At 37.6% G+C, this 27,386-nt stretch overlaps 1 protein-coding gene across 2 annotated transcripts in view; it reads left to right on the forward strand.

The window, feature by feature from the left end:
- KCNT2 (potassium sodium-activated channel subfamily T member 2) overlaps positions 1-27,386 on the forward strand; it is a 436,080-nt gene that overhangs the window by 204,964 nt on the left and 203,730 nt on the right. For both annotated transcript variants that reach the window (XM_056110603.1, XM_056110604.1), the window contains exons 9-12: positions 478-658; positions 1,331-1,495; positions 5,816-5,952; positions 8,904-8,967. In XM_056110603.1, coding sequence (XP_055966578.1) covers positions 478-658; positions 1,331-1,495; positions 5,816-5,952; positions 8,904-8,967 — 547 coding nt within the window. The remainder of the gene's footprint in view (positions 1-477; positions 659-1,330; positions 1,496-5,815; positions 5,953-8,903; positions 8,968-27,386) is intronic.

Genomic DNA, 27,386 nt, shown 5'->3' on the forward strand with positions numbered 1-27,386 from the left:
TAATCCTAAGGTCTACAATACACATATAACACAATACTTTATATGAAGTACATGTTTTATTTATACATGTTTGTATCTATGTTTTTATTAAAATTCCTCTTTCTTGTGTCTAGAAAAAGAGACTAATGCTATTTGACAAGCAAACACTTAGCAATTTCTGGTCTTTATTTTTGATGTTTTCAAAATGTTTTTTAAGTCACTCATGAAATGCAGTCTGTTCATTTTGCATGATGTTCAAATATGCTTTATGATATTTTGTGTCTGATTTGTTTCTAATAATCAAAATAATGTTTAATCTGGTTAGTATATAAAAATCTTAAAAACTTATTATATTTTATATAAAATGTATTGCAAGATAGCTTATCTCATTTATTGAATTAATTTGTGAAGTGTATTTTGGCTGTCAAAAGAATAATGGTGGAGAAGTAATGTGACCAGTTTGCAAGGTATAATTTTAATGTACATTTGTTTCTTTAGCATTTGTGGAATTCAACATCTGGAACGAATAGGAAAGAAGCTGAATCTCTTTGACTCCCTTTATTTCTGCATTGTGACCTTTTCTACTGTGGGTTTCGGGGATGTCACTCCTGAGACATGGTCCTCCAAGCTTTTTGTAGTTGCAATGATCTGTGTTGCTCTTGTGGTCCTACCTATACAGGTAAACATAACCATGTTACATATTATAGAAATTTGCAAGTGTTACAAAATCAGAATTTCTATTTTTGATATTAATATAATTTTGGAAAATTTTGTAATATAACAATATACAAATATGTGCTAATATCATGTTTAATAAGGGTATAGCAATATCTCAGAAATATCTCTCTATAGGGATAAACATGGTCTTCCTAGCTTATTTTCCTTCCTGATATCCCTCCCAAATAGGTTATACATTTCCTTGTATGCCAGCTAATATACAAATAGAATGTTTTTTTGTGTGTTGTAAGGGTTTCTCTTGTTACATTAGTTGTAGTTTGTACTTTACACAAGAATGTGGAAGAAATGACAAAGGTTTTCTCTTTTACTTATCACATGAAACATGATTATATTTTACTGCACAGAAAGCGGAGGCACAGCCCTCTTAGTATTATATTATGATATAATAAGAAAATCATATTAAAATATTTCCTTAGAAACTTAAAATCCCTGGGAGTCATTAGCATCCTCGGCAGCAATTTTATGAAGTCTGTTGTAGAATGGAGCACAGGTAATACCAATCTCTATGAGTTTCCTCTAAAGATGAACATACCTAATAATCAGTCAATATTTTGCATTGATTTTTATTTTCATGTCCAGTGATTTTCATTTATATGTGAAAAATGCATTACAGTTTGAACAGCTGGCCTATTTGTGGATGGAGAGACAGAAGTCAGGTGGTAACTACAGTCGACACAGAGCTCAAACTGAAAAGCACGTTGTTCTGTGTGTCAGCTCATTGAAGATTGACTTACTTATGGATTTCCTAAATGAATTTTATGCTCATCCAAGATTACAGGTACATTTTAAAAATAGCATTCCCTGTGCTGCATCATACCTGTTCATGTGGTCTCAATGTCAGCCTATATTATATATATTATTATGGTGGCAGCCTACGTTATGGAGGATTTTTAATTTTGCTTTCATATTTAGAAAATAATTACAAGTCTAACAAAGAACATAGAAATAATGCTGAAGGGATCCTCAGTATCTTAAGTTTCCTTCTATATCTACATGGAAAGACAGATGGAATTATTTCAATGCCCCTAAGAGAGGATTTCTTTGAATTAAGAGAGTTACTTTTATTCCTCCCTAGGATAATGCATATATGCTGTTTTTATGAAGCAGTGGAGTTTAACATAAAATAGAATAAAGCAATAAAAAAAGCACTTCAATATCATCTGCTTGCTTGAACAGTTCAGAATTTAATCAAGTATTGTTGCTAACAGTATGGAAATCTGCAAGTTACATTTTTTTCTTTGGTTTCCAGGACGATAGCTAGATCCTATTTATAGTAGCAACAAATGACCACACATTGGACAATAACTAAGTTAAGAACATTTGGAGAAATCCCCCCACCTGTCCATAGAGAGAAATTCCACTGTTGCATCTCCTTTGCTTGGTAGTATGCCAATGTAGATTTGTGTATACTTTATTTTGTATTTAATACCTTTAATTTAGTTCAAAGACTAAAGTGTTCTTTAAATTCTTTGTAATTTTTAATTTTTTTATAAACTTGTAAGAAGTTTGACAATCCTGAGAACAAGATGGTACTGAATATATACTGAATATATCTAATGATGTTTTCTTTGTAAAGATACTGTTATGAGTAATTTGAAGATCATTTAAAATCTTTTATATTAAAAGTCTAATTTAAGTTAATAGGTAATTGCATACTATACTATTTTATTTCTAGCAAAATAATTTGCATATTTAGTAAACTATATTTAAAAAATTCTTTTTAGGTTTTTGGGTCAGAACTGCGAGTGCTCAGGCTTTACTCATGGCTCAGTGCTCAGGGATCACTCCTGGCGAGATTGGGGGAACTAGCTGGGGTGTTGGGGATCAAACCTAAGTTGCCCTTGTCCAAGTCAAGTGTCCTACTTGCTATGCTCTCTCTCCAATCCCTCCATATTCTTGTTAGTGTTTAAAGAATTATTAGTATTAAGTGATTTTAGTTGTGCTCATTACAACCCATAAAGGAAGCCTATCATGGAAAATATTTTAAACTCAAAATATGATTAGTAATTTACTTGTTTAACATTAATATTAAACATTAATAGAGAGGATATTTGCTCGAGTGGGCCCAGTAACGTCTCCATTGGAGACTTTGTTGTTACTGTATCTGGCATATCGAATACTCGAGGTAGCTTGCTGGGCTCTCCGAGAGGGGCGGAGGAATCAAACTCGGGTCGGCCATGTTGGCTGCTTGTAAGGCGAATGCCCTACCCGCTGTGCTATCGCTCCAGCCCAAAGGTAAAGGCCCTCCCATTGATCGTCAATTTGCTCGAGCAGGCCCAGTAACGTCTCCATTGGAGACTTTGTTGTTACTGTGTCTGGCATATCAAATACTCTCGGTAGCTTGCTGGGCTCTCCGAGGGGCGGAGGAATCGAACTCGGGTCGGCCATGTTGGCCGCTTGTAAGGCGAACGCCCTACCCACTGTGCTATCGCTCCAGCCCCTAAAGGTAAAGGCCCTCCCGTTGATCGTCGATTTGCTTGAGCGGGCCCAGTAACGTCTCCATTGGAGACTTTGTTGTTACTGTGTCTGGCATATCGAATACTCTCGGTAGCTTGCCAGGCTCTTTACCTTTACCTTTACCTTTTTAATAGAGAGGATTATTAAAGTCCCCAAATTATATATATGTGTATATATATAAGCATATATGTATATACCTTTTGGCATTGCCAAGGATAGATTTTTGAAAGGGCCAGGCCAAGGCCTCCTCCTGGCTGTGCTGAGATCACTCCTAACGGTGGTCTGAGGACTCTATGCAGTGCCAGGGATAAAACTAGGGTTACTCCATGCAGTGCAAGTGCATTATCCCCTGAACTATGTCTCTTGCTTCATGGATAAATGTCATTTGAAATGGAAAAGTAATGTTTAAGAGAGATTTATGTCTTTTAGATTATTATTTTATTTTATTTATTTGTTTTTTGTCTCAAATCAAGAAGACTTTATTCGCTGGCCATTGACTGCTCTCTTCAGCCCAGCCTGGATGAGAAAGAAAGGCAGCTCTGAGTGTAAAAAAACAAGCATTTTTTGGTTTGTTTTTAATTTAATTTTTTATTTTTAAATGAATCACCGTGAGGTACAGTTATAGACTTACAAACTTTCATCCTTATGTTTCAGTCATACAATCATTGAGTACCAATCCCTCCACCAGTGTCCATTCTCCCCCACCAATGATCCCAGTATCCCCACCACCACCCCACCCCAATTCCCCCCTCCCCACCCCACTTCTGTAGCAGGGCATTCCCTTTTGCTCTCTCTCTCTCCTTTTGGGTGTTGTGGTTTGCAATAGAGGTATTGAGTGGCCATTATGTTCAGTCTATAGACTACTTTCAGCTCGCATCTCCCATCCTGAGTGGGCCCTCCAAGCATCCTTTTAAAGCTATTTCTTCATATGTGTGTTGTGTGCAGAGTTGTGTGGGGAGAAATACTCAGTGGTACTCTGGCTTACTTCTGGCTCTGCACTTAGAGAGCACTCCTGGCTCAGCTCCAGAGTCCATTTGGTGTGCTGGAAATTGAACACGGATTGGCCATGTTCAAGGCAAGCACCCTACCCAATGTACTCTCTCTGCAGTTCCTATTTTAAGCTATTTCATCTCTAATAGTACATTCTTATTTTTTTGCTGAAGGACCAATATATTAAAATATTTCTATTTTGCCTATTTATAATATTAATCATAGAAATAACTGCTATAATTTTATTCTAAAAGTAACAATATGAGGGGATAGGCATGTGGTTCAAGTTCAAGGGCACAGCATATATCTTGCATGAGTGGAGCCCTGGGTTTGACACGGCCACTTGAGTATCTTCTCATCACTGGTATGTGTGGCCCTGGTGCTCCTGAGCAGCACTGTTTGAGCAACATTGCACTGCCAACCAAGGACAGCCAGGACTGATATCTACAAATATATATATATATATACTTTTTTTTCTTTTAAAGAAATAATACTGTAGCACTGTTGTTCATCGACTTGCTCGAGAAAGCACAAGTAACATCTCACAACAAATTGTGAGACTTGTTTTTACTGTTTTTGGCATATTGGATATGTCACAGGTAGCTTGCCAGGCTCTGCTGTGTGGGCAAGATACTCTCGGTAGTTTGCCGGGCTCTCCGAGAGGGGCAGAGAAATTGAACCCAGGTTGGCCATGTGCAAGGCAAACATTGTACCTGCTGTGCTATCACTTCAACCCTATAAAGAAATTCATCGATTGCCTCGAGCAGGCCCCAGTAATGCCTCCTTCGTCCTAGCCCTGAGATTTTTTTAAAAAGTGCCATATTCAAGGCTCTTTCAGAGTTAGGAGAATGAGACCCATCATTGTTACTGGTATTTGGCATATTGGGTACGCCACAGGGAGTTTGCCAGACTCTGCCGTGTGGGCAGGTTACATTCGGTAGCCTGCCAGTTTGTCCAAAGTAGGAATGAGATAATACGATGTTGCTTCCGGGAGCTGGGTTTTATAGTCTCTGAGTCTTGGCCGTTGATGGGATTACATGGCGCCAGGGGGCCAGTTGGTGGGTGTGACCCCCCCGCCTACTGGAATTTGGAGGATCTGGGTGGAGTATGCTCAGCCCCGATCCGAGTAGGCTTGGAGATCTCAGTCCCGGGACCCACAAGCCTTTGTTCCTCTGCCAGTACCTTCATGTGTGCAGAGAGTGGTCTCAGCATGGTGGTGGCTGGTTCTGGAGGTATTCGGCTGAAATATAAATATAAAGAAATAAGTGAATAAAAGTAACAAGTTAAAGCATGAATTAAACTTAAACACATTGTCAAAAATGCAATATGTATCTTAGGAGCTCTAAATTATGATTGTCAACTTCCTTTGCAATTCTAAAATTGCTGAATAGATCCTGTCATTACCCTTTCTTCATGGCACCTAATAATACTAAAATAAGTCAGGGGGACTGTGTCAAAGTGCCTTCATTATGTTTAGTATTGTTTTCTATCATTTAATGTTATGTTCAGGTTTAAACTGCAAACTTTCATTTAGTAACAAGGAATTTCTGATTATTATACACCAAAGTGTTCTAAGATATTCTGTTTAGCTATATAGTGTCAAACAAAACATCATGCATTTCTATCACATTGCCCACTTTGTTTTGAATAGGATTATTATGTGGTGATTTTGTGTCCAACTGAAATGGATGTGCAAGTTCGAAGGGTCCTACAGATTCCAATGTGGTCACAGAGAGTCATCTACCTTCAAGGTTCAGCTCTTAAAGACCAGGATCTCTTGAGAGCCAAGTAGGTATCTCTTTGTGTTTGCCTATCTTGCAGTGCCTTAGCATCGTTTTTTCCTCTATAAAATTTGGCAACTTTCATTGTTGTAATATAAATTTCAGTATTTTTAAATACAGAGTTTTTGCCTAATCCTCTTCTGGTCAAAATGAAAGGTTAAAAATATAGAATTAGTGTCTTTCCTCCTCTTTCTCCATGTGAGACTGTTCAGCAAACTATGTCCACTACACACCAGAAATACAGCATGGTATAATTATTTCAAGCAGCCACAGATAAGTGGAGTTAACTAGACTCATTGTTAGAGTTGAAATCTCTGAATAGTGTCTCCATTTCACAAATAATTTTTTTTATATAATGTAGGAGTACTGCTTCTTATTCAGCCATTGATCAAGCTGATTGAATTGGGCATGAACTCCACATTACTTTTTTTTTAAATTAAATCATCGGGAGATACAGTTACAAAGCTTTCATGTTTGAGATTCAGCCCTTCCATGATTGAACACCCATCCCTTCACCAATGTACGCTTTCAACCACCAGTGTCCCCAGTACATCCCTACCCCCAGCCCATCCCAGTTCTCACCCTGTCCTCCATGGCAGGCAAACAAATAAAAATTCTTGGGTTAAACAGTGTTGGAGATACCAAAGAAGTTTGAATTTGGGCTTAAAATTTAAATAGGGTGCCTTGTATACTTGGTAGAGAACATTGTGTTTTCTAAGGTCAGAGATGACAGAATCTTTGATGGACAGAGGGAAGATAAAATGGGGAATCTTATTTAGATGCTCTTTTCTTGTTATCTTTGTGCCAAGAAAGCTCCCTTAGAGGGGGTATACTCTTCACTGTTTTCCACTGGCCGGGGGCATTCCACAAGAGCAGAGTGGTTGGACCAGTCAAGGTCAGCAGGAAATCAGGGCAATAGAAAAACATTCCTAGTTTTTGAAATTAGACTAGATCCTTAGCATCGATGACTTCATTCTGTTATGTATTGCTTTTAAATATGTAAATACATCTTCATGGTTTTCCTTTAGATGTTTTATATGCTTTTCTAGATTTAAAAGTCTCCACTGAATTTATTAGCATTATGTCTTTTAAAGAACATTTTTGTTCTGGATGAAGAGTATGTGTGTTATTGGGGATGTCTGTGCTTTTCTTGGTGTGTTTTTCATGCCTATCCTATATTTGTATACATTTATGTGATTGCAAAATGAAAAAAAATGGCCAAAACTCTCCAGCCCTTTTGCTGCTTGAGCCTGCAAGAAATGACATGCTACCTCATAATACTGGGAACTCTGACATTGCTTTTGATTCATGTATAATTGGTCAGCCTAACTGAGACTTTTTCAATGATATAATAAATACTTAAACTAAAAGTCAGTAGGAATGTTGTGATAAAATACAGGGTATAAAATTGGAAAATTTAGTTGTTTGAGGATATATTGGTGTTTTAATAGATTAAATGCATAATAGATGTCATTGCATATGTGATAGTTCTATAATAAGTTATATTTTGTCAATCTCTTAATCAAAACACAACTTTGACTGTTTGTTATTTATTATCTCTACTCATTATCTGGAAAAGCTAAAGAAACAATGTTTATGGTGCTGGAGTGATAGTTGAGCGTGAAGGTGCTTATCTTGCACTTGGTACATAAGAATTAAATTCTTCATGTTCAAGAGTGAGTAATGCCCATGTTATGTTACACATGACTGATAAATGAAGTCCTTACTACCAAATTTATTGATATATAAGTATCTTAGCTATATATAATTTTAAATTAATATCACTCATTAATAAAATTGGTGAAGTTTATAGCAAAATAAATAAAATGCAAAATGCATTCCTCCATAGTGATAAAAATGAAAATGAGGGGCTGTTCAATGGGGAGGATATTTTTCTCGCCCAACCCATTTCGATACCTAGCACTACATATGGTCCACTGAACTCCACCAAGAGTGAGTTCTGAGCACCACTTAGTGTGACCTAAAAAAAACAAAACCAAAACAAAACAAAACAAACAACAAATAAAGGAAATGATGGAGGATGGAGAAGGGAACAAGCTGGTGATAATTTTAAAATACTGAGTAAAGAAATTAAAGTGACAGAGAATTCATTTACTATTCATTTCATATCTAATACAATTGGATATTTGGGATTTAAAATTAACTCAGATATTCCTTAGCATCACTTACCATTCAAGAAACAATAAGTATGATTCTCTAGACTGGTTCTAAAGGTCAGTTGCATAAGTTTTTGAATCGCTTATTGAGGATGGTGTTTAGAAAATGTTATGCAACACTTAATTTCTTAATGACTGTGCTTCAATATTTTCCCGAATTGTTTGGTTTGGTCTACTTCCATGGACTTTTCTCTTTACTGTCCACAAAATTGTTTTTTTTTGGCATAAGTTTTATTTTTATTTTGTAATAATGAATCAGAAAGTTGAACCACTTTGTTTGAAAATAAACATGTTTATGTTTTAGAACATTATTAATCAGGCACAGAAACATTTTCTGTATTATTAAATTTAATATAGTTGCAAGTTGCATGAGAGGCAGAGGTTTGGAACAGGATGTTAAATCACCTCTAGAATAAATGTAGAGATTGCTAACTCATCCAGAGTCCTCTGTCTACTTGAAACGTTACAGTTAAAAAGTAATCGATTATAAAATAAAGGATAATTCAAATATCTAGTATAATAAGTATGTATGGAAACAATTTTTGACATAAGATTTTACTCCTGCTACTATAAAATATTAAATCATATAATAATTCCACAGCAATGGTTTTGTTTATAGCTAAGTAGAAATGATCTGCTAAAAATGCAATTTTTTTTTAAAGTTTAAAGTTACTTTGTGTGCACTGGGCTAAGGACTGATATTTTGTCTGTCAAGCACTGCAAAGCACACAAAAGCACAATCACTGTATGATTATTTTCTATCTTTTTTATTTGTATTCAGGATGGATGATGCTGAGGCCTGTTTTATTTTGAGCAGCCGTTGTGAAGTTGATAGAACATCATCTGTAAGTTTCACAAATTGTTTTGTGTAATTTTTTTAAAAATCACATTAGGACTCTTAAGTCTGCTAAGACAAAATACATGTGAAATTCTGCTAAAAAAAAGCAAAAATTTCTAAATTAAAATAGTTTCTACTAATCTTTGAGTTTTCTTTTAATCCAAATGGAATGAATCTTGTGTAAACAGAACTAGATCATTTTAATCAATATATTCTATGCTATATAATTTTGAAAATTAAACTCAATTTTCTCAAGTCAGAAACAATGCAAATAGATAAAGCAGTTTGCATTTCAATTACTTAGAGAATTTCAAAAAATATGCTCTTGTGAAATACCTACTCAGAATATGTGGGTTGAGATCAAATAGCTGTGTATTCCAAAAAGATTTCCAGGTGAATTTGAGCCATGTTTCAATTTGTTTACATCTATCTAGTTTTCTCATGTCTAAATTTTTGAAACTTATAACCAAGTTGTATAATTTATTATTTTATAACTTTTACTTGAAAAGTTTTAAAAATTATTTTTAGATTTCAAAATTATTATTATTATTATTATTATTTTAAGGTATCAGAAATTAATTCCAGAACTTCATACGTGCAAAACATATACTCTGGGTGTGGTGTTGAAATTATGTGCATGGAAAACCATTATTAACAGTATTTTTTCCCTTTATTTTATTATATATTTTTTTAAAGTTGTAGATTTACAATTTTTTGTGCTTTGGTTTCAAGTATACAATGATCAGATACCCATCCCTCCACCAGTGCCCATTTTCCACCACCATGGATAATATCCCTCCCACCCCCATACCCCCATCCCCCCTGTCTCTGTGGCAGGGCAATCCCCTGTGTTCTCTCTCTCCTTTTGGGTGTTGTGGTCTGCAAAAGAGGCATTGAGTGGCAAACATGTTCAGTCCATAGTCTACTTTCAACATGCATCTCCCCTGCTGGGAGGATCCTCCAAACATCCTTTATTTGGTGCTCCCTTCTCTATCTGAACTGCCCTTTCCTCTAGGATACCCGGCTGGCCTCTAAGTTATGGAGTAATCCTCCTGGTGCTGATCTCAGCTATTCTTGGGTATTAATCTCATACTTTGTTACTTTATATCCCCCAGATGAATGCAATCTTTCTGTGTCTATCCCTCTCTTTCTGACTCATTTCGCTTAGCATGATACTTTCCATATTGTACCACTTGTATGTAAATTTCATGACTTCATCTTTTCTAACAGCTACATAGTACTCCATTGTGTAGATGTACCAAAGTTTCTTTAACCAGTCATCTGTTCTTGGGCATTCAGGTTTCGTCCAGTTTCTGGCTATTGTAAAGAGTGCTGCAATGAACAAACAAGTGCAGATGTCACTTCGACTATATATTTTTGCCTTTCTGGGATATATTCCCAGGAGTGGTATTGCTGGGTCAAATGGGAGCTCAATTTCTAATTTTTTGAGAATTGTCCATACTGTTTTCCAGAAGGGCCGAACCAGTGGACATTCCCACCAACAGTGAAGGAGTGTCCCTTTCTCGCCACATCCACGCCAGCATCGGTTGCTTTTGTTCTTTTGAATGTGGGCCAGTCTCTGAGGTGTGAGATGGTATCTCATTGTGGTTTTGATCTGCATCTCCCTGATGATTAATGATGTGGATGCAAAACATATACTCTGGGTGTGGTGTTGAAATTATGTGCATGGGAAACCATTATTAACAGTATTTTAAACCACAGAATTTCAATCAACAAAGAATTAAAACAACAGATATAAACAAGTGTTCTACCACTGAACCTCTTCCCAGGTTTTAAAATATTTTTTTAAAAGTACTTTATTATTTCCTGCTGAGTAGGGGCTATTAACTGCAACCCATCTCTCACCTTAGAGATGTCCCAGTTAACAAAAAGTATCATGTTTCTGGTTAGTATAATTTGGTGGTCATAGAAGTGCTAATACTGTTACTTGATATGGAAAACATTTTTAGGGGTTGGTGTGATAGTACAGCTTGGGATGTGCTTGCCTTGCTTGTGGCTGACCCTGGGTAACCCCAGAACCCTGTAAAGTTCCCTGAGTCGCCCAGGAATGTTTCTTTATTTTCTTTTGCTTTTGGGGTCCGGCGATGCACATGGGTTATTCCTGGCTCTGCACTCAGGAATTACTCCTGGCGTTGCTGGGGGGACCATAGGGGATGCTGGAAATCAAACCTGGGTCTGTCCTGTGCAAGGCTAACACCCTACCCACTGTGCTATCACTCCAGCTCCTGGGAATGATTCTTAAGCAAAGAGGCAGAAGTAAGCCCTGTGTGTGGCCCCAAAACAAAGCACTGTCCTCCTGTTGTTCATCAATTTGCTCCAGTGAGCCTAGTAATGTCTCCATTTTGAGACTTGTTATTACTGTGTTTGGCGTATTGAATATGTCATTGGTAGCTTGCCGGGCTTCGCCATGCGGGTGAGATACTCTCGGTAGCTTGCGGGGCTCTCCAAGACAAAACATAACAAAACACAAGAACAAAATTTATTTAAAAAGAAAAACATTTTGAGTATTTCCAGACCTCCCGTCATAGTAACCTCTTGAGTTACTCCAAATAATGAGGTTCCACTCTGGCCTAGAGGAGGAAGCCTGTGAATCTGGTGCCCAAACGAATGAAAACCTTGCCAACTTTTCTAATGATGGGAAAAGACCAGAGTGTGCCTGGTCCTTCAGGGACACATTTTGCCCTTTTCTGGAACATCAGTGAGTGTTATGTGTTAAAGTTCTGGTTTTGTGTCATCCTCACTCCAATTTACTGAGACAACTTTCCTACACATTTTGAAACTAGTTTTCTCATGCTTCTTCTGAAAGGGATGGCTTCATTGTGTGCCCACAAAACTCCATTGGGTTTATAGCACTTCAGGTACCTTGAAACATAATGCTAGTTGATGTAAAATTCTTAACAGAGGCAGTTGAGTTAATAATTAACTCATTAGGATGGAACTCAATCTCACAGGAGAATTTACCTTTTGGAAAGTTTGCATCTGGGGACAGATGTTCAGGACAATGCAAAGCATAAGCCAGGGCAAAGGTCTAGTACATACCATTTCCTGTCAGCCATTACAAAACCTGAATTTTACATTTCTGGCCAGATAAGATTGTGGACAATAAATTTAAAGCCAACCATTCAGTTTGTGGTACTTTTTTTTTGCAGCCCTACCAAACAATCTGTTTTCAAACTTGGCTGTCCACCAACATCTGCAATGCTTTTGTGTTACAAGGATATGTGCTTGTAGGGTGAAAGTTTGGAAACAAGTGCACAACATTTTAAAATATTCCCTTCCCAATGTGAATTAGATGCAGTTAAAAAACTGCATTTTCATTAATATAGGTTGACAAATAGTGTTGCAGCCACTATTAGATCAAGAGAATCAACATGGAGATTCACATCGGACTGACAATAGTTAAAAAGCAAACAAGTTTTATGTCATTTTAAAAAGCAAATAAGAGTGTGAACTCAATTACTCTGAACCCTTACAGAGAAATATTTGATAAATAAATAAGATTGAACGTATTTTTAAAAAAATTCCTGCCTATTAATTCCAAGGATAATTATGAAAGTAATTCATAAAATGTTTCTGATTTTCTAAGAACAAAATAAGTCTTTACATGTTTGTTTAAAAACGAGCAGTTCAAAAATAATTTTTACTAGGCTGATTTCATCTTGTAGTATGTTCTCACTATCGCGATTGTGACCATCCTGTTGTTTATCGATTGCCTCGAGCAGGACCCAGTAACGTCTCCTTTGTCCTAGCCCTGAGATTTTTTTTTTAAAAGTGCCATATTCAAGGCTCTTTCAGGGTTAGGAGAATGAGACCCATCATTGTTACTGGTATTTGGCATATTGGGTATACCACGGGGAGTTTGCCAGACTCTGCCGTGTGGGCAGGTTACATTCGGTAGCCTGCCAGTTTGTCCAAAGTAGGAATGAGACGATAAGATGTCGCATGCCCACAAATGCGGCCACGCGCTTCCAGGAGTTGAGTGTGGAGAGTGGTCCCAGCATGGTCTTGGCTGGGGCCCGGAGGTCTTCAGCTGTTGGGCCCTGGTGGAGACAGTCAGGCACAGGGTAGGAGACTGCCTTGTTCTCTCCCGGGAGCTGAGTGTGATAATCTCTGGATCCTGGCCGTTGTCGGGGTTATACGGCAGTTGGTGGGTGTAACTGTCTAGCTACTGGCAGGTCCAGTCCCAAACCGTGCAGGCTTGGAGATCTCAGCCCCGGGTCCCACACACCTGGGTACCTCTGCCAGTTCTTTTATGCGTGAGACTCATCCAAGTGTGTGGAGAGTGGTCCCAGCATGGCCTTGGCTGGGGCCCAGAGGTCTTCAACTGTTGGGCCCTGGTGCAGACAGTCAGGCACAGGGTAGGAGACTCTGCCTTGTTCTCTCCCGGGAGCTGAGTGTGATAATCTCTGGATCCTGGCCGTTGTTGGGGTTACACTATATGTTCTCACTATATCTGTGCAAATTTAAATCAGGATTATTTCTTATATGGAAAAATGCTTGAAAACCTGTGTATTTGATTTTTCTTTTATAAATTAGCTATGTTTTTAAAAGTGGCTCTAAACAATGCTGCTAGATTATAAAAATGTTCTTTTGTATTATTTTCTTTGACAGTTAAATCTTTACAAAATTTTGACTGCTCACTGTTTAAACAGTACATTTTATCTATTAGTGCTGATAATGCAAAATGTAATTAATGAGTTCCTTTGTTATTCTAATGATTGTTTTATAACCAGGCAAAATGCCATCAGTAGTTTGTGTACCTTTTTCCAGATTAGAGAGAGAGTGGGAGTTGTGAATAATGGCGAGATGAAAAACGAATAGGTATTTCAAGGGATTCTGCTTTGGACTTAGTAATACTTTAAAAATAAATGTATTCCCCTCCCATAAATTTTATATAATTTATGAAAGAATGGAATGGTACTCATAAATTTGAAAGTGCCACTTAGTAATTTTTTCCTTTATATTGAATTCCCTGAGGTCAGATATCCTTTTCTAATGATTCTACAACAATTTTAATTAAAACGAACAGTATATAATATGTTCTTTTCAAAGAGCCTACTTAGGTTTTTATGTTTACATTAGAATTATAATAATGTAGTGATAATAGCACATAAATATGTTGTATGCTTATATACAATTGTAGTTTTGATCATTTTGCTACTGTTGGTTATGCATATTTTAGTTTAATTTTTAAAGTTCAATTAATAAAATCAAGAAAAGGGAATCAATTTTGACATTTTGTGAGTAGCTTTCATAGTCAAGCATTTTATGCACATTTTGTTCTTTAATACACTCTGCAATTGTTTTATAGAGGAGAGAACCTAAGCTCAGAGTTGTTAATTAGATTTCCCAGAGCAGTAGATTCTGAATTCTATTCAGGTCATTCCAACTCCCACATAGCTTCCTTTGTACAAAAATGCTTCCCATCGAGATAAAAGCTGACTGTTCAAATGGGTCACACATTTGTAAATAAAAGTGGTTCTACTCGGCGAAATTATAATCAGAATAATGTGCATTCTCTCTCTCTTCCTTCCTTTCTCTCTCTCTCTCTCTCTCTCTCTCTCACACACACACACACACACACACACACACACACACACACACATGATTTTGGCCATGTGCTTTCTCTTCTACATCCTCCCATCCAAGGCCTGTTCCATAAATAAGTTTGTTTACATCAAATCCATTAAAGTACTTAGGACTTGTATTTTTTTTGTTTATTTGTTTTGTGAGAAAATACCTTTTCTTTCCTTTGCTTTCAGTTTTCATTTAGGATTTTACATGATCTAAATTTGTCCTTTTGAGGCCAAGGATGTTGCTTAGTGGTTGAGTACATGCCTTGTTTTCATGATTAGGCTTGTATCAATTCCCGCCAGCCCTTCCCAAAAGAAAGTCTAAATTTGGTGCTTTCAAGGAAATGTTTTCTTTATTGTCAGTTTGTTTGGGGGACATACCCACTGTTGTTCAGGGACTGTTTCTGGTTTGGGCTCCTTGGGGATCATTTCCAGGAATGCTCTGGGGACCAAGAGGAACTAAGGATCAGATGATGTCTCCTGTACATGAAGCATAGATACTAGACATTCACCTATCTCTCTGGCCCAAATTTGGTCTTTTGTTCTTTCTTGTTTTTTTCCCACTTGATGATTGATACCATTCATCCCTATCATCTAACTAAAATTAACATTCTATTATCTACTGATTGTATATTAAACTCAGGCACCATTTAGAATTTTGGTAGCATATACATTTTTTTGAAAGTTTTATTAGTTGAAACACCATGAGGTACAGTTGTAGACACACAAATTTTTCTGCTTGGGTTTCAGTTCTGCAATGATTGAGTACCCATCCCTCCACCAGTGCCCATTCTCCACCATCACTAATCCCATTATCCCTCCCACACACCCCCAACCCCCATTCCACCCTGCAGCTGTAGCAGGGCATTCCCTTTTGTTCTCTCTCTCCTTTTGGGTGCTATGGTTTGCAAAAGAGGCAGTGAGTGGCAATCATGTTCGGTCTATAGTCTACTCTCAGCATGCATCTCCCATCCTGGGAGGATCCTCCCAACCCCCTTGATTTGGTGCTCACTTCTCTATCTGAGCTGCCTTTTCCCCTAGCATTTGTGGCTGGCCTCCAAGCCATGGAGTGAATTTCCTGGTACTTATCTCGGCTATTCTTGGGAGTTAGTATCCTATTTTGTTACTTTATATACCCCAGATGAGCACAATCTTTCTATGTCTGTCCCTCTTTTCTGACTCATTTAACTTAGCACGATACTTTCATGTAGTACCACTTGTATGTAAATTTCATGACTTCATCTTTTCTAACAGCTGCAGTGTACTCCATTGTGAGGATGTACGCAAGTTTCTTTAACCTGTCATCTGTTTTCGGGCACTTAGGTTTTTTCCAGATTTTGGCTATTTTGAACAGTGCAGCAATGAACATAGAAGTACACATGTCATTTCAACTGTACTTTTTTACCTCTCTGAGATATATTCACAGGAGTGGTATTGCTGGGTCAAATTGGAGCTCAATTTCTAAATTTTTGAGAATCGTCCATACATTTTTCCAAAAGGGCTAACCAGTCGGCATTCCCACCAGCAGTGAAGGAGGGTCTCTTCCTTGCCACATGCACTCCAATACCGGTTGCTTTTGTTCTTTTGGATGTGGGCCAGTCTCTGTGATGTGAGATGAGATCTCATTGTTGTTTTGATCTGCATCTCCCTGATGATTAGTAATATAGAGCATTTTCTCATGTGCCTTTTAGCAATTCAGATTTCTTCTTTGGGAAAGTTTCTCTTTATTTCATCACCCCATTTTTTTGATGTTTTCTTCTTGTAGAGTTCCACTAGTGCTTTGTCCATCCTTGATATCAACCCTTGTCGGTTGGGTATTAGGTAAATATCCTTTCCCATTCTGTAGATTGTCTTTGTATTCTGTTCACTGTATCTTTTGAGGTGCAGAAGCTTCTTAATTTAACATAGTCCCATTTGTTTATCTCTGTTTCCACTTGGTTGGTAAGTGGAGTGCCGTCCATTAGCCTCAATATCATGGAGGGTCTTGCCGACCTTGTCTTCAATATACCTTATAGATATTGGCCTGATGTTGAGATCTTTAATCCATTTTTATCTGACTTTTGTGCGTGGTGTTAGCTCGAGGCCTAAGCCCATTTTTTTTTTTTTGCATGTGGTTGTCCAGTTATGCCAGCACCATTTGTTGAAAAGGCTTTCCTTGTTCCACTTCACATTTCTAGCTCCCTTATCAATGATAAGATGTTCATACATTTGAGGTTGTGTGTACGGATATTCCACCCTGTTCCATTGGTCTGAAGCCCTGCCTTTGTTCCAGTACCATGCTGTTTTAATTATTAGCGCATTGTAGTAGAGTTTGAGGTTGGAGAGGTAATGCCTCCCCTTGTCTGTTTCTCAAGAATTGCTTTAGCTATTCGTTGGCGTTTATTGTTTCATGAATTTCAGGAATGCTTGATTTATTTCTTTGAAGAATTTTATGGGTAACCTTGTGGGGATTGTGTTGAATCTGTATAATGCTTTGGGGAGTATTGCCATTTTGACGATGTTAATTCTTCCTATCCATGAGCAGGGGATATGTTTCCATTTCCTCATGTCCTCTTTTATTTCATGGAGTAGCGTTTTGTAGTTTTCATTGTAGATGTCCTTTGCCTCTTTAGTTAGGCTGATTCCAAGGTATTTAATTTTCTAGAGCACAATTGTGAATGGGATTATTTTTTTCATGTCACTTTCCTCTCTCATTATTTGCATATAGAAAGGCCATGGATTTTTGGGCATTGATTTTATAACCTGCGACTTTGCTGTATAAGTCTATTGTTTCTAGGAGTTTCTTTGTAGAGAATTTAGGATTCTCAAGGTATAATATCATATCATCTGCAAATAGTGAGAGCTTGATTTCTTCCTTTTCTATCTGGATGCCTTTAATGTCTTTTTCTTGCCTAATCCCTATTGCAAGTACTTCCAGTATTGTGTTAAACAGAAGTGGTGATAGTGAACATCCTTGTCCCTGATCATAGAGGAAAGGCCCTTAGTTAAGGCCACGCCCACTTTTGAGGAGGTGCCGTCCACTTCTGGGGAGGCCACATCCCTACAGTGATGGCCACACCCCCAGCCAGTCCAGATGCTAGTCCATAGACCTGTTGGGGAGGGGCAGCGACTAGTTGGTCTGGCACTCGCTGTGGAAGTGGAGGTAGGTTCCTCTGGTCAGGGTCTCTGTGGCAGCTGGCTTTCGGGATCTCGAGTTCAGGTGGGGAGGGGGTGCCAGGCTGGTACCTGTTGGAGAGGGGCAGCGACTAGTTGGGCTGGCACTCGCTCTGGAAGTGGAGGCAATTGCCCCAGGCCGGGGTCCTGGTGGTGGATCCATATACATGTTTCTAACTGAAGATGGAGAGCTCTTTCACTTTTCATTTCTTGTGAGTTTCTCTTATCCCCAGATTTTCTTTTTTTTTAATTTTATTGAATAACTGTGAGATAGTGACAATCTTGGGTTACAATCACACAATGATCAAACATCCATCCCTCCACCAATGCACATTCCCCACCACCAATATCCCCAGCACAACCCCCTTTCCCACCCTCTAGGTGGGTACTTGGGTTGTTTCCAGATTTTGTCTATTGTAAACAGTGCTACAATGAACATATAGGTACAGATGTCATTTCTACTGTGCTTTTTTTTTTTTCCATCCTCGGGATGTACTCCCAGAAGTGGTATTGCGGGCTCATATGGAAACTCAATTTCTAGTTTTTGAAGGACTGTCCATATTGTTTTTCAGAAAGTCTGGACTAGTGAGCTTTCCCACTAACATTGAAGGAGCGTCCCTTTTTCCACACATCCACTCCAGCATTGGTTGCTTTCGTTCTTTTGAATGTGTGCCAGTCTCTGTAATGTGAGATGATATTTCATTGTTGTTTTGATTTGCATATCCCTGATAGCCAGGGATGTGGAGCATTTTTCCATGTGCCTTTTAGCTATTTGTACTTCTTTTTTGAAGAAACTGTTCATTTCTTCTACCCATTTTTTGATGGGGTAGAACGTTTTTTTCTTGAACAATTCTACTAGTGTCTTGTATATCCTGAACATTAATTCCTTATCAGATTGGGTAAATATTCTTTTCCATTCTGTGCGCTCTTTCTGTATTTTGGTCACTGTTTCTTTTGAAGTGCAGAAGCTTCTTAGTTTGATATAGTCAAACTAAGTCTCATTTGTTTATGTTTGCTTCCACTTGCGTGGTAAGTGCTGTTTCATCCTTAAAGATGCTTGTAGCTTCAATGTCGTAGAGAGTTCTGTCTACATTTTCCTCTATGTACCTTATGGATTCATGTCTGATATTGAGGTCTTTAATCCACTTTGATCTGACTTTTGTGCCTGGCATTAGACAGAGGTCGGAGTTCATTTTTTTGCAGGTAACTATCCAGTTTTCCCATCACCACTTGTTGAAGAGGCTTTCCTTGTTCCACTTCACATTTCTTGCTCCTTTGTCAAAGTTCAAAATTACCAGAAAGTTTTGGTTTACAAGCAACCAAGGCTGACTTGGGGAACTGTGATAATGAGAGGTAAAATACAAGGGAAAGATTAAAGATGAACTAAATTAGCATGCCAGCAAGAGTATGTTAAGCTTCTCTGGGAGGAAGAACAGGGGCAATTCACTGATGAAGCCTAAATCATTTAGGGTTAACATCCAACACAAAAGAGAGGTTGAGGATAGACTTTAACCAAATTTGTGATATTAGTGAGGGCATAGTAAGCTTCTCTGGGAGGATGTAAGGGACAGTTCACCAGTGAAGCCTAAGACACTTAGGGTTGATATCCAACATTAGACTAATATTGTTTTCCTGCTCAAGCTTGAACATAACACTGTTTGAAAGAAAAAAAATAGCCACTAGTATAACACATCACAATTTTAAATAAAGTATTCAATATTCATGAGTTATTTTGTGGCAATTGACTCATTTATCAACTAAAGATACATTTATAAATGTCATCTACATTGCATGTGTCTGTGTTAACCTTGATACTAGTTTGTACCTTAGGCACCATATAAGGTCCCTGAACACTGGCAATGAAGCTTATAATAATTGAATTGCTAAAAATCAGTAATAAGATATACCCTCAGGTGTAGTTATATTTAAAAAGGATCATATTGTATATTGAGATAAAAAGCTTGATAGAACTTAATTGAACAACTATTTTTAAACTTCACTTGATCACTTGATTCCCCGTTATTCATCGATTTACTCGAGCGGGTTCCAGTAACGTCTCCATTCATCCCTGTTGCGTGCTAGCATAGCCCAGTGGCATCTGTTCATTCTAGGAACATGCAGAGCCTCAAACCGATCATTCAGGGTCTTGACGAAGAAGTCTGACCATCTTGTAGTGGGCGTCCATGCGATTTTTTGACGTCCTGTGGAATCCAGTCAGTAATGGCTCTAGTCCAGCAGTTGTCTGTAAACCTCATTACATGTCCAGTTCATCTGATTTTTGATGCCTTGTCAAATGAGACAGCGTTCCTGATTCTTGAGTGTTGACGGAGATCAGAATTCTGGATTCTATCTCTCATTTGAGTAAATCGTGATATTCCAAGCATAGCTCTTTCATTTCCTCTTTGAGAGGCCCGAATAGCGTTCTCATCCTGTTTTCGTAGGGCCCAGGTCTCTGAGGCATACGTTAATGCAGGAAGAACAGTGGAATAGAAGAGATGTGCTCGTAGTTGGAGGTTCTTTGTCCTCTTAGTTATTTCTTCAACGCTCTTGAAGGCATTCCAAGACACTCTCTTCTTCCTGCGCAACTCAGGTGCCAGGTCATTCATCATGTTGATTTCTCGACCTAGGTGTATAGAACTGTTGCATTCAGAGATGGTGGTTCTGTTGAGAGTGAATGGAGCATCAGGAACGAGGCTGTTTCTCATAAACATTGTCTTTGTAAAATTCAGCTGTAGTCCGACCTTTCCACACTCATGGTTGAAGTCGGTCAGCATTTGTGCTGCTTGGCTGATGTTTGGTGTTATTAGAACAATGTCATCAACAAAGCGGAGGTGGTATAGTTGCCGACCATCTATCTTCACTCCCATTTCTTCCCATTCCAGTCGTCGCATGATGTTCTCGAGGGTGGCACTGAAGAGTTTTGGTGAAATGGTATCACCCTGCCGAACCCCTCTCTTGACATGGATGATTACTTCTTTGTAGAATGGTGAGATCCTGGTAGTGAATCCATAATAGATCTCACAAAGGATCCTTATGTATAGAGTTTGTACGCCCTGATTGGCTAGGGCTTCTATGACCGCTTCTGTCTCAACAGAATCAAAGGCCTTCTTTAAATCAATGAACGTTAGACAGAGCGGCATCTTGAACTCCTGAGTTTAGTAATCGTGTGGATATGGTTGATGGTACTGAATCCTTTTTGGAATCCGGCTTCTTTACATGGTTGTCCTTCATCTAGTGTTCTGCTAATCCTATTCAGGATGACTCGAGTGAACACTTTGTAGATGACAGACAATAGGCAGATTGGGCGATAGTTGACAATGTCATGGATGTCTCCCTTCTTGTATAGTAGTACAGTCCTGCTGGTTTTCCACTGGGATGGAACCTTGCATTCAGACAGGTAGCGTGTGAAGATCCGAGCCAGTGTATTGATGAGTACTGATGGTAAGTTTTTCAAATGTTCAGGTCTGATCTTGTCTGGGCCAGGTGCTCTTTGTTTCTTTACCAATGAGAATGCATGTTGGATTTCGGAAGGGAGTACATTGGGAACGACGTATCCATCATGCGGAATGTGGTATGTGGGCAAATTGATGTGGCTATTAAAGAGATCTGTGTAGAAGTCATGAATAATCTTCTCGATTGCCCTTGTGGAAGATGTGATAGATCCATCAGGATGTCGGAGGGCAGTCATCTTGGTCTTGTAGTTGGTGAAGGACAGGTGGGCATTACGAATGCTTTTCCCGGCTTCTGCCGCATCTACCAGCACTGCTGCTCTCCTGTCTTTGAGGTCATCCTTGATGGCTTCTCTGCATTGTTTTGCCAGCTTGGATGTTCACTTGCGGTTGCCTGAGGCATGTGCCAAGCCACGTTGGCGAATAAGTTCAAGAGTGTTCGAAGAAAGGCGTTTTTTTGTGGTTATATCTCTCTTGGCATTCCTTGTACAATCATGTAGTTGCTGAATCATTCGATCGTATTCCTCATCAATGTTGTCAATGATGTCATCTTCCCATGTTGCCACAACTGAGCCAATGAGCTCCCAGTAATTTTTAAAGTTACTATTTTTTTTTAAATTTCCTGTAGTGGGGCTAAAGTGATAATACAATTCATAAGGCAGTTGCTTTGCACAGGGCTGACCTAGGTTCAATCCCTGGCATTACATATAGTCCCCGGCACCAAATGTTACCTAAGCCCTGCCAGGTATGATCCCTGAGTGTGAACCCAGGCACTGAGCACTGCTGGGTGTGGCCCCAATACAAAAACAAACAGTTTATTTTTTTTCAGGCCAGAAAGATTGCAGAAAGGACTGGGGCACATGTTTGTTCAGTTCCAGTTCAGTTTGTAGCACTTCATGGTTTCCTCACACACCATAGGACAAAGAGCCATGAATAGTACCAGAGCACTTCCAGGTGTGGCCTCTCAATAGTACCTATGCACCTCCAGGTGTGATGACCCCCCTCCTCAGTAATACCTGAACACTTCCTGGTGTAACCCCTCCCAATAGTACCTGAGGCTTTCCAGGTGTTACTTCTTGCAAATAAAACCTCCAAATTTTCCAGTATATTACATTATTTTGTAATCAAAATATCAAATGGAGGATATCATAAAATAATTTGTTTTGAACAAAACCTGTAAATGTATATTACCTACAGACATACAATTATAAAAAAGTCCTTCTGCAATAAAGGAATTAGTCCCATTAAAACTTATATATATATGCATATATATATAAAGAAATGGTGACTACCATATATGGGAAGTGCATAGATGATTGCTAATAAATTTAAATATATTGACTATGCAATTTATTGTTTAAAGCAAAAATAAGAGCAGTCATTATGGAATGTTAGAAATGAAGAAAAAATTCATAGCACTCATGATCACAAATCATAAAAACATACTGTATGTTTCTTGCACTTTTTAGTGGAGTACATAGTGTAATAAATAACAAATTTAAAATTTCTTATTAAAAAAGTTTGTGAAATAAAACACTTTTTATTGAAATAAATTTAGAGATGAGAAGAGGGAGAGAAATACATGTTCAAGAGAGAATACAGGCTTCTCCAAAGTGGGGAAAACTAAGTTATAAAATCGAGAGTGAACTTTTCTCATGATTTTTCAAAGGACACAAATGAAATACTGGAAATATTTCCTTAAACTAACAGAAACTAGGTAAAACAGAACAAGGAACAAATAAGAACAATGGAACATAGCACAAACAGTAGCAGTGGAAACCAAAGATGGTACTCAAAGCCAACTGTTTGAATAATAATAATAATAACAACATTAATAAAAGGGTTAAACTGAATAACTAAATGTCAAGTATCTTCATGTCTATCCAGTGAAGAAAAAACAAGAAAAACTGCCAAATGTTGTTCACAATAACTTCAGTCAAAAAAAAAAGGAAGAGAGGGTAAAATGCAATTTGTTGAAAGTTAATATATGTAAAAAAGATGAAGTGTGAAAGTATTTTTCCTACAATAATTAAAATAGCTTTATTAAGTAGAGACATTTTCAAATATAATATCTATTCATTTTTTATAATATAAAGACAAGGACATAAAAAAGACATTATTATCCTAAATGTCTTTACCATACAACAAAATATCAGCTTCATGAAGCATAAAATGAAAGAACTAGAAAGCTATAAAAATTATAGAAATTTTATTATTCTTTCAATAATTAATAAAAAGTGGAATAAATAAAAAAGATTATTAACAATTTGAGTATCTTTTCACTAGCCAGTTCAGACTGATTTAACAATTTTTGAATACACATGCTTTACAGCTTAGCTGGCATATTCACAGAAGTTGATAATTTTGGGGAGACTAAAAGAGAAAAATTAAAATAATTCAGAATATGTAAAATGTGTTTTCTGTTTATCACAGAACTTTATCAAATATGCACACTGCATTATCTCAATGATGAAGCTATCTAAAGTTAAGCATCTTAAAAAATAATAAAATAAAATAATTCATCTTAAAAAGCAAACAAAAAACCTAAAAGGAAAGTAACCAAACATGACTAGGTACCTATGAAAGAATATGCCCTTTGGTAAGATTAATTTATTTTTGTGAGAGAGATTTCAATTTGTCAATATATCTACCCTTGTCTCCAGTCTATAAAGAAAAGAATTAAGTCATCAGCTTTTGATGAGTTAAGCCCTGGCCTTAAATATGCACACCATTATAGCTGTACTTGTCCAGATAATTTTCCTCTAATGCTCACCTATTCTCCCAGTGTTTTCTTTGTCTTTAGGTAAAACTGGAACTTGTGATGGTGACTTGAGCCATTTTAGATAGGTATAATCAAGTTTCCCTAGAATCCACAGTATATACATGACATACATGCATTATTATTTATTTTCTCTTCTTAGCCTACTTTTTGTGATAAAGAGAATTCTCAGTCATAGAACTTAGCAGTATAGAGAGAAAACTTTTTTTCTTTCCTACAGTTGCAAAGATTTTATTGTAGCTCTTTTTTCACGTTGTCTGAAAGGTTACATGAAGAAATTACTGTCCAAGACTTGTTCAATGACTATTTGTATTCAACTTTTAAGATAACATATGTTCAAAACTGCATGCTATAATGAAGGAAGGGGGAGAGGTGATGGATGTTTTTGACATTTAAAAGGAAAACTAGTGGTGTGGTAAAAATGGTGTGTGTGTGTGTGTGTGTGTGTGTGTGTGTGTGTGTGTGTGTGTGTTGCCTGAGAGAAAAACAAACTTACAGCCTGTGACCAAGACGAAGTCAAAAGACCAAGATGGCTGGAGATTTTCCATCACTTTGATTTCCTGCCAGATTTTGTTATGAAGCCTGCTTGTGACTGCCTTTTCCTAAGACATTGACTGTGGACAGCTTTAAAAAAGAAATTATTTCACTGTCTCTTTAATATGTCTTTTTTTAGCATCTCACAAGTTATAAACCTGGAATGTCTTTTTTCCAGGACTTGGCCTGCTCTGAAATCATCCCAGGACCCACAACTCCTGTCTCCATTCTCTGTGCAGCAGGGGCGCCTGCTAGTAGACACAGTGACTAAAAGATGACCTTGCCCACTGACTGTCTTTTTCCTCCACAGAGCCAGAAATCTTCCAGTCATTTGCTTCTGAAGAAATAACTTTAAACTCTCTCTAGTGCAATGGTCTTAAATAAAGTCTTCGTTAATGATTTAATTCTTTCTGGTATAGTTGGAGTGTGTGTATGAACCACAAAGCAGACCACCTAAATCTGTGACTAGCTATTGTCTCATAACGTTAAATCAAATAATTGGCATGAGTCCCAATTTATGTATAATCTGGAGTTCATGGTAACTGCCTCATGGGATTATTGTGAGAACTATGCCACATGTATGTTTAATATAAATAATTACTTAACCTATAATTTAGAAACTATTAATTTAGGGACTATTATTATTTATCCTTTATTTGTCCCTTCCACTTTTTTTTTAAATTTCCGAAAAGAACTTTAAAGAAAGTTTAAGGAGAAAAGTTAAATGTTCAGATTTTCTCAGAAATAGTTTATAAGGTAAAAATTCACGTAACTAGCTCATTTAAGAAAATAAAAATTTTCACCATTGCAAAACAGAATCATCCAGAGGATAAATATTATACAGACATTTAAATTTCAACAAGTCTTTAAGTCTTTGTAAATTCTTAAAGCCTGGTTGTGACTGCCCTTTCCTAAGTCATTGACTATGGACGGCATTATAAAAGAAATTCTTTCACTGTCTCTTTAATATGTCTTTTTTAGCATCTCACAAGTTATAAACCTGTAATGTCATTAGGAAATGACTTAGGAAAGGGTGGTCACAGTCACACTTTTTGGTAGAATAAGTAAACATCTCTATTATATTTCCTAATTAATGTATCTTAAATTATTTAAGTTTTGCAGTTGTGCACCACAAAGTCACCTGACAATGCTCAAGGTTTACTCTCTGTGCCTAGGGCTCTCTCCTGGAATGGCTGAGGGTAATTTATCCTGGTTATCTATTTGCAATGCAAGCAAGCATCTTAACCCCTAAACTACCTCTTTGGCCCTACTATTCACTTTTTATTTCATTCAGAAAAATAGTTTGGTAAATCTTGGATTGATTATCACTGGCTTTAGTTGCATACTTTCAAGATAATCAGATATTTTTAGAAATTTCTTTAGTATATATTTAATATTTCCCAATTAGTTCATTGGAAATGAGACCTAACGAAGACCTGCTAGTTTTCTGAGACCCCATTGTCATGATTTTGTTAGAAGGTAAGGGAAGAAGCATTAGGAGTTGGAGTTGATGTTGAGGAAAGATTTTTCCAGAACCTAGGATACATAGAGAACTTTGGAGGAATTACTAGAACTCTGACCAAGTTCTAGAAAACAATGGAAGATGTCAGCTTTGAGAAGTTGAACACTATCTGAGTTTTGGTTTTCTAACAGGGAAATACAGGAAGTTTCAAGTGCTTTAACTGGCCATGAAGCTGTCTTGCTATCAGCTCCACAATTTTTGGGAAAAGTCTAAGAATATATCATATCTGGAAGTTCAAACAGGTCCACAGGTGATGCCCCTGGGCAGGTGGAAGGAGTAATCACAAGAATGGATATCATAGGCTTACTTCCAACCAATCCTCCTGGCTCCTGTTTCTATTGACCTTGAGTATTAGTCTCATAGTAAGTTTATTTACAACCCACAAATGAGTGCAATCATTTCATGTCTGTTCCTTTCCTTCTGAATCAATTCATTCAGCATAATATTCTCCATGTCCATCTATTTATAAGGGAATTTCATGACTTTAATTTTACTAACAGTTATTACTGTTACTTTTTTTAGTTTTACTTTCTTTGTGTAGAGGTTCCATAGCTTCTTTAACTAGTCTGTCCTCATCACATGGGTTTCCAAATTCTGGCTACCGTGAAGAGTGCTGCAATAAACACAGAAGTACAGATGATATTTCACTCTTACATGTTTGGAAGCCTGCTTCAAGTGCTTGGGGAAAATGCAGTAGAGATAGAGAAGGGGCCACTATGACAAAGAGAGTTGGAAATGATCACTGTGGATAAGAACTGTGTGCTGAAAGTAGGTAAAGGAACAAATATGATAACCTCTCAGATTCTATATTGCAAACCATAATGCCCAAAAGAAAGGAGAGAGAGAGAGAGAGCGGGAAAGAGTAAGAGAAAGAGAGAGAGGGGGAAAGAGAGAGAAGGAGAGAGAGAAAGAGAGAGAGGGAGAGAGTAGAAAAGTGCTTGCCACAGAGGCAGGCTGGGGGCTGCAAGATGGCAGGAGGGAAACTGGAGTCATTGGTGGTGGGAAATGTACATTGGTAGAGGGATGGGTGTTGGAACACTGCATGAATGAAATCCTATCAGGAACAGCTTTTTAACTGTGTATCTCACAGAGACTCAAAAAATAAATTAAAAAAAATAGTTGCACTTACAATCTCTGCAAGGTCACCTGGAAGATAAAGGAAGCATGGGTTACCTGCAGATTGGAATTTGTGATCATGTTTAAGTCTTAGATATTAAGTAAAATCCCTCTGTTTACATTTGGAAGGAAGATGAAGTTATTCTGGCAGTTTTTTACGTTTTGATGCTGCTGTCCATAATTCTAGACTAAGGTTTCTCAAATTTTCTTGACTATGTAGATAGTTCTTGAAGATTGATGACTTCTGAACCTGCATGTATAGGTTGAGACTATAATTGA

Source organism: Sorex fumeus, unplaced genomic scaffold, assembly GCF_029834395.1.
Source record: "Sorex fumeus unplaced genomic scaffold, SorFum_2.1 ptg000010l, whole genome shotgun sequence".
Classification (NCBI taxonomy): Eukaryota; Metazoa; Chordata; class Mammalia; order Eulipotyphla; family Soricidae; genus Sorex; species Sorex fumeus.